Source organism: Lutjanus erythropterus, chromosome 9 (genome assembly GCF_056507025.1).
Source record: "Lutjanus erythropterus isolate fLutEry1 chromosome 9, fLutEry1.hap2, whole genome shotgun sequence".
NCBI lineage: Eukaryota > Metazoa > Chordata > Actinopteri > Lutjaniformes > Lutjanidae > Lutjanus > Lutjanus erythropterus.
This window is the reverse complement of record NC_139325.1, coordinates 34,229,995-34,238,687: the sequence shown is the minus strand read 5'-3', so window position 1 is coordinate 34,238,687 and position 8,693 is coordinate 34,229,995. Positions and strand designations below refer to the sequence as shown.

The window sequence follows — 8,693 nt, the reverse complement described above, 5'->3', positions numbered from 1 at the left end:
CAGAGGTTATCAATCTTCACTGGAATAATTTGACGTAGCCTTTACACCTTCACTCAACTTCACACACACACACACACACACACGCATCAAGGGAATGTATGCATTTATTTACTCTTGGTGGGAGCTGTTGGGTCTCTGTAAATAATATTATAAGTTTATACCTGCTCCTGAGACTTATATGAAATCATATAACTTGTTATGATTTGGCGCTACGTAAACAAAACTAACTTGACTTGATCAAATAAAATGCAGATTCGTATTATTTTAAATAATATAACACAAAATATTAATAATACCCATCAATATTTACAATGTTATTAAGAAAGGGGAAATTAATAAAATACATTTTTTCTTCTTGTTGTTCCTTTTTCGGTCATGGAATGTGTATAAATAATTTGTGTTAAAGTGTATTATCTTTTTTTGTAAAATCCATATCAGAAAATACACGTTGAAATGAGAGAAACAAAAGAAAGTAAATAAAAATAAATTAAACTGAACATAACTCCAGCTGTAACATAGATGTAGTGCATTAAAAAGTACAATATTTCCTTCTGAAATTTATGATGTGTAAAGTAATATAAAATGCAAATACTCAAGTAAAGTTTTAGTTTGGTGCAGTAATTGAGTAAATATACTTATTTAGTTGCATTCCACCACTGTACAATAGTAGTTTGGTACTCTGTATACTGTATGTTGTAACAGACCTTTTTATAAGTATGTAATTTTTTATAATATTAAAGCATTATTTCAGTGAGAACCCCCCTTTAACAAGAAAGCTCTCTCATGGAGACGTCATATAGTGTTTTTATTATGAATTTTGTTATGTTTTCTGACAGTTCTCAATAACAATTAGTCAGCATAATCCATGTCATCATCATCATTGTATCAATAATTACAGGTAATGTTTCCGATAGTAACATAGTAATAATATAAGTTATTAATCAATGCAATGTTTATTCCTTCTTAACATCACACTCAAAAACGACAGGCTTTATTTACTGACAGGTTTAGCACTGCACATTGATAGGCTACACAGACAGACAGCAAGAGACACAGAGGGACAGGTGAAGGAAAAAGGCTGGGTGGGGGGGAGGCGGGGGGGAGGGAGGCTGAGGAGAAGCACACAGTTGTACATTCATTGAACCAAATATATCAGATGGTGTGTGGGGAAAAAAGTGGAAGAAAAACAAAGTTTTGAGATGTGAAAAAAAACACCTGGAAGCGTGAGATCAAATGAGTGAGACGTTATCTAAGTATCACAACGATGTGCCCTCCTTTTTCTGTGATTCAGATATTGACAAGTTCTTAAATTACAACAATATTAACACACAAATTAAGAGACACTCATCAAGCCAGGGATTATCATCCTTATCACTACTACTATTATTATTATTATTATCATTATACTGTTTTTCTGATGCTTGTAAAGGTGATTAATAAAATGGGAGAAAGAAAAAGAAAGTAAATCAAAATCTGCTCCCTCTCAAAGTGTGCAGAAAAAAGAGTGGCTGCAATAATAATAGTAATAACAATAATATCATAATATTCATCATTGTATGTACAGAAAATTCATTACAATCAATACAATCAAAACTGCCCAAGCTGAGCTGACATTCTGGAAACAGCAGGGGTAGCATTATGGAGTGTGTGTGTGTGTGTGTGTTTGTGTGTGTGTGTGTTTGCATGTGACGTCTTGCAGTTATTGTAAGAGCAGTGTGCAGTGAGTGAAACAGTGCAGTGAGAGTCATTTAGAGACATTCCAGAGGTCACTGTGAGGAGGGGTTTGGGAGGGGATCAGAGGTCAGGTTTACTGCAAATGGTGATGTTTTGTCATTTAAAGTCACAAGCTGAAACTTTGCAAAGACTCCAGTTTGATCCAGAAAACACAGAATACTCCGTATCACTGGAGTGTTGCAGTAGTGCCAACTTGTGTAACGGATGAGGTGTATGGTTGTCTTCAAATCTTCTTATCTTATCGTCAGCCCCGCATAAAACATACTCAGGAGCTGAAGCATTAAAGTAGTCACAATACCAAAAGAAAAATACCCGCAAGCATAGTGGTTTTTACTTTTTATGGAGAAGTTGGAAAGTGACCATAATTCACCATATTCACACAGCGGATATTTTCCTGACGTCACACTCAGGGTGAGAGGCTAAGTTGTCGCATAAACATACAAAACGCTCATCATTTCACTGCCTCCCAATTGACAAGCAACTGGATGGTGAAAATCTGGAGGGACATCAGGCCGTATTTCAAGAGAAAACAACATATTTCATCACCCATTCTCTACCATGAGGCAACAGTTAATGTTAGCATTCAGCCACTTCCTAGCTAACGGTACCATTTGATAGCACGATTACGATAGGAAAGACGTAAATGAATTCTGAAATATCAGCACACATTTCAGACCCAATAATTTGGTGCTAAGCCTGGAAGTGAAACACAGTGGATGTAATCAAACTTTCCATGTAGGCTAATGTTAGCATTTAACCACTTCCTAGCTATCAGTACCATTTGATAGCATTACACAATATGATAGGAAAGACGTAAAGTAATTTTGAAATATCATTGCAGGTATATTTAAGATCTTTCAGAATTAATTTATGCTTTTGTTATTGTATTGTGTGACACCATCAAAAGATATGGTTAGCTAGGAAGTGGCTGAATGCTAACATTAGCCTAGACCGCAAGCTTGATTACATCCAGTACATTTTACTTCCAAGCTTAAATAAATGTGTTCAAGATGTGCAATGACATTTCAAAATTAATATACATATTTCCTATTGCACCATGTAACACTATCAATCGGTAGCGTTAGCTAGGAAGTGGATGAATGCTAATGCTAGCTGATATGTAACTGTACGTAATGGGTTTTCAAATTTGTTTTAGCCTGAACTATGCGCTGATGTCCCTCCAGATTTTCACTATCCATTGTCTTTTCATTTTCTGACCACTCGGGAAGACATAAAATGCCCGATTATCTATATTTATACGACTTGCAACCTGTAACACAGCGGTAAAACATTTCACCCTGAGTGCGACGTCGGAGGAAAACAGCTGCCGTGTGAATTTGGTGAGCGTCTGACCTCACTGTCTTCACTCTGCGGTTAACGGTGGTCGAGGAATGTGTGGAGACGAGGAAACTAAAAAAGAGTTAGAGTCTAGCTTCCTTGGTAGAGAGAGGACGCAAAGAGGGAGAAAAGAGCTTGTGCACAGACTTCTCGAGTCAGTCTAATAAAAGGAGTGCAGAGACATGTCGGGATCAAGGCTTTGTGTCTTTGCCTACTGATCGATTCAAGGCCTGCATGTTGCGGATTGTTCCAGTTTTCATTTTGTAAAGATTTTTCATTCTGTGTTCAATAACAAAAGAGACAATACAATCTTTTTTTTTTTTTTTAAAAAAACAAAAGCAGTCTCATTCAACCAGTATTACACTATACAGACACATTACCATCTCGTGATTTAGAACTGGTGCACCACATACAATTTTGGTGGGGTTTTGCTCAGGCGGTTAAATTACATTAACTGTATACATTGTGCCATTGAACATTTAGGTGGAGAACAACTGGCCGTTGTTGGCTATAGGTCACATATGGCGTTGAGTGTCAAGAGTATTACAGTGACTTGTGTTGTGCGTAGTGTTTGTAAGCATACATTCCTTATACTAGTGGTGTCAGCAGTCGTTGATATTAAAAGTGTTGGAGTGTGTGACTGGTGATCCGGTTTGTGGTTTCCATGAGAACTGGTGCAGAGAGACACGTGTGGCTCAATAGCGACGGGCGTTGCCGTCCCTCCCCTCCTTCTTGATGATGATTCGCTGGTCGTCGCTGGCGTCGTCGGGTGACTCCGCTACCTCCTCGTCCTCCTCGCCCTCCCCCTCCGTGTCGGCGGAGATGCCCATACGAGACTCGTAGGACTGAGGGAAAGAGCGATGTGTCGATGAGAACAGGAGAGTCAAGGGATAGTTCAGATTATTTGACGCGGACGTACTTGTCGATAGTTGGTATTAGCTATAGTGGATGGTGGTTTGCATGATCCCAGTTTGGAGAAGCAGACAGAAGTACCAACATGGAAGCTAAGTAATGTACTGCTGTGGACAGGGTCAGCAGAGAAAGTTATATTAGCCACTTAAAAAAAGGTCCACCTAAAAAAATTAACATGAGTTTAAGTGCATGCTATATTTAGAATTACTTTTATCACTTAACATTGCCACCAGGCAGCCTTTTCTGCTGGAAACTGCTGTTATACAAGCCAAATGGCACGCTCTCTAAACTAACCAAACTCCATAGGCAAAATCAGTAATTTTACCTGGCTGAACATGGTAGTTGCTGGTCTTCTGCCGCCTCTATCTGCTAGTTTGTTTGCATTATTGTGTGACTTTGGTGAATCGAACTACCCTGCTAAAACACAGGCATCTCAAAATAGCACAAACAAAGTAACAGATCAAGGCAACAGTAGACCAAAACTCTTCAGGTAAAATTACCGATTTCACCTAAGGAGTTTGGTTGGTTTGGAGAGAGCAACATTTGACTTATATAACAGCAGCTTCCCATCATAAAAGGCTGTCTGATGGCAAAGTAAAGCAGTGAAAATATAGTAAATATAGCACACATTTGAACTGATATTGATTTTTTAGGTGGACTTTTTAAAAGTGGCTAAAATACCTGTCCACAACTATCGCTTTAACAGCTGTAGTCGTTTATCACGATTATATCATTTATCATCAATAAACCGTCTGTTTTGTCTTTACCTCCATAGGGTTGACAATGATGGTGAGGGCAGAGTCGTCCCATTGGCTGCTACCCTCCTTAGCCCCACCCCGGGCGCCTTCACCGCGGCGGTGGATTGAGCGAATTCGGAACACGCCGAGGATCACCATGACAACCAGGAAGCCCACACACACCATTATGATGACGGTGGCTGCTCCTGGCACCACTGTAAAATAAAAACAACACAGTGATGACCATGAGTAATAAAACAATACAGATCTAAACAATTAGTTTGGTGATATTCTATATTGTATCCTGTGCAGCCAAAGCATAGACGCCCCAGGCATGTCCACATCACTTCTTAGAAGCATAATTTGTTAAAAACGTTGTGACAAATAGCTCGTACCAAGAAATGTTAACTCACAAATGAAAAGAAGGCGCTGAGAATTGTTTGTCTGCACAATAAGAAAACATACAATGAGCCGTGACTCGTTGAACTTTTTGCTTTGTGCCTCGGTGCTTTCCACAGTAGATGTGACGCTGGCATTGTTCCACTGACTGACAGGGTGCTGGAGCCATTTTCTGCTGAGTGTTTTCGTATTGTCGACTCTGCGGTAGTCCAGGCTACGTCCTTTTCATGCACTGCTACACTAACATTTTTCCACCCTGTCATAAGTATCTACTTTGACCTCGTACCAGACCTCCCATTCCATCGCCTAGCATCTCAAATGTTGAAGACCATTAACCATTGTTTTTTTTTCATGTGAGCTGTTATGTCTCCATCACGTTTCAACACAACACGACGCCCTTGAGCCAAAGCCTGTTGTTGCTTATTCTTCTTTGCTATAGAGCTCCATTGTTGTCCAACAACTATTAAAAACACATGAGTGAACCACACTGCTGCACTGAGTGACACCGTCTTTCATTATGATGAACACAGGCACTGCAGTTTCCTAAATACACCATCCCACTGCGGTAAACAGACCACCAAATGTGTGCTAATCTCGCAGCTGAAAGTAGTCCGCAACAAATGCACAAGTATTGTACGTACATGTTGTGTATTTGTGACCAGTTTTTAAGGATTTATGTCTTTAGCATTAATGGGCTTCTCCCAAATCTTTGTTCAAATCCAGAGTGAGCAAAGTCATGATGTCTTTTCTCATTTCTGCTGTATGTGAAGTTTGTTGACTCAACTACAAAATGCTTTCGAGTTAATTAGAAGCTCAGCTCACATTTGCCCCATTCAGGGTATTAAAGTATGAAAAATAATCACAATTATTCAAACTAACCACCACTTTAAAGACAAATTTTGAAATCTAACTTTTGTTGTTAGCCTGCGTGGGCAACATGATTGAACCTGATAATCCTTTCAGCTGTGTTGTTGCAGCTATTGGACAAATGAAACAGCAGAGGTGTGGCAGACCATTACACAAATATTGCTTACACTGCCCCACTGTGCACATTGTTCTTTACACTGGTTCAATTGTCTTGTGATTACTTTTTGCTCTCTGCATGTTCAGCCACCTGCCTGCATCAAGGTTTTGCTGCAGCCATTTATCACCAGCAGGTCTCTGGGGTCTTTTGATTAGGGTTTGTTGTTTGTTCCTCGCCCAAAGCATAAAACTAAAGAAGACTGTGCCTTTGAGGTTGCGGCTTTCAAACTTCCTCCCGTCGAACTTAAAGGGATAGTTCATCCAAAAATCAAAATTCAGTCCTTATCTACTCACCCTCATGCTGACTGAAGGTCGGGTTTAGTTTTTCAGTCGACAAAACACTGCTGGAGCTTCACAGGAAAACAATCTCCCAAACAATTTAAGTGAATGGTAGTCTCACGTCGCCAGACCTCTCTCCACAGCGCTCAGTGCTGGAGAAAGGTCTGGCTCCACACATACACAATCTGCTGTAGGGTAAAAAAAATGCCCTGCCTTATTGTATTTCTTTACAACAATCACAAACATCTTGGGCAGTGCTCAGCCCAGGATGCAGTGACAGTGCTGCTGCAAAACTTGTCTTGGTGGAACACAAACGCCACGCACAGGAGGCAAACTTTGACATTAAGATAACTACATCCCTGCAAAAGAAAGTGTAGCAGCTGTTAGCTTGTTTATGTTTTTTTACCATTAGCATCAGAGGTGATAATTTGCTGTCTTATACCTGCAGTGTGCATCCAGTGAGTCAGACTAATGGTGACCAGAAAAAAACAACCAAAATGGCTCCATACTGCGCATCTGGTGTAACCCAAGTCTTCTAAACCCCCGATATGTAAGGTTGACTTGAAAGACGTCATTTATTTTAGCCTAAATCTTCACTGTAGAGCCTTAGTTTGGAGCCACGTTCACGCACAAGTGCACGCCGTCTGAACACACCGTGTGTGGTGTGACGGTGTGCGTGTGCAAGTGAACGGCATGTCGGGGCTTTAGAAGACGTGGATTACACCAGACGAGCAGTAGGGAGGCATTTTATGTTTCTTTTAGTTATTATTTCTGTTTGAAAACTGGTCACCATTCACTTCCATTGTTTGGGAGATCCTGCAACGCTGTTTTCCTGTGAAACTCCAACTAAAAAACTAAACCCGACTTTCAATCAACATGAGGGTTCTGGGTAATCTATTCCTCGTGGTTTTCTTGTTAACAAACATTAAAGTTATGTTTATATTCAGTGTTATTCACCAAACGTCACTGTGTCCATCCTAAAGTTGATTCATTAAGTATTTCAAATCCAGAAATGTTTACATCTATAATTACTAGTTACAGTCTTCTGGTGCATCGTGTTACCGCCATCTGTTGATCAGTGGAGTAGTGTGACAGCAGTAGTAGTAGTAGTAGTAGTAGTGTGTGTGTGTGTGTGTGTGTGTGTGTGTGTGTGTGTGTGTGTGTGTGTGTGTGTGCGAGCAGGATAAACAGAAGTGGGTTCTATAGCACTGCTAGAGGTCAAAAACACCACAGGGAACCTTTAAAATCTGTGAACACTGCAAACACCTCCAAAAGCAGCTAATGACACAGGACTTTTTTTTCAATTTCTGCTGTGTTTATTACTTTTACTCTTTTTAAAGATGATTTATTTTTATATTTTTGCCTTTATTTGACAGTCACAGTGTAAAGCGATCTACCAGGACTCCCCTTATCCATCACTCTTATATTACTATGTTGCTTAGTTTTTTATATGCGAAGCACTTTGTGACCCCCCGTTCCAGGACGGTGCTATGGTAATAAATAAAAATACCTCTCTAATCTTATTAACTTTATTTATTGCAAAAAAGATCTGGAAGACTCTTAAATCCTGCCAAGGCCTCTGTTCCTCTGTTCAGAAACATGAAAATTCATTCAGTTTATGACATAAATATTCATCAGATATGTGCATTTATGTATAAATATTTGTTTGTGCCTTTGTCTTTACCTTCACAAATTCGTCAAATTTAATACTAAAGTTCATATTTATAATATTAGACAGGTTGATTATATTCACTTTCCTTTGTATAAAATGAAACATGACCAGTTCTCTCTCAGATGTCGTGGTGTACAGATGTGGAACGCAAAAGTACATGTTATCAAGAGCTCTTCAATTAATTTAATTAAGGATATTTAAGGATTTCTTGATGTGTGTGTTTTGTATTTCTTTGTTTTTATTGGGTTGTTGTTTACTGACTGCTTATTTTTTCTGCTCAGTGTAACTGTTTTTGTTGTCTTTTGTTGCATTTCCCTGAAATTACATTAATTAAGTTTTTATTAGGAGTTTAAATCACAAGTTTCTTCACCATACGATATTATATCAGTTCTTTGGATAATGATATGATATGCACTGATATCACAAGGCCTGCAATGATATTATTTCACTTCAGTCCAGAGGCTGCGATCAATATGAAATGATATCATGTGGATCATTTTAATACATTCAGTTACATTTATATCAACTCACAAAAAGGAACTAAATTATGATTTGACAATTTTATGACTGACATTGTGGCATTGTGACAGATCAATGTA

At 39.0% G+C, this 8,693-nt stretch overlaps 1 protein-coding gene across 2 annotated transcripts in view; it reads right to left on the bottom strand.

Annotated features, from left to right (window-relative positions):
• Positions 1-788: 788 nt before the first annotated feature.
• Positions 789-8,693, bottom strand: part of clstn3 (calsyntenin 3) — a 45,988-nt gene continuing 38,083 nt past the window's right edge. For both annotated transcript variants that reach the window (XM_084727283.1, XM_084727284.1), the window contains exons 18-19: positions 4,752-4,936; positions 789-3,917 (exon numbers count right to left, since the gene is read on the bottom strand). In XM_084727283.1, coding sequence (XP_084583409.1) covers positions 3,768-3,917; positions 4,752-4,936 — 335 coding nt within the window. In that variant the 3' untranslated portion in view covers positions 789-3,767. The remainder of the gene's footprint in view (positions 3,918-4,751; positions 4,937-8,693) is intronic.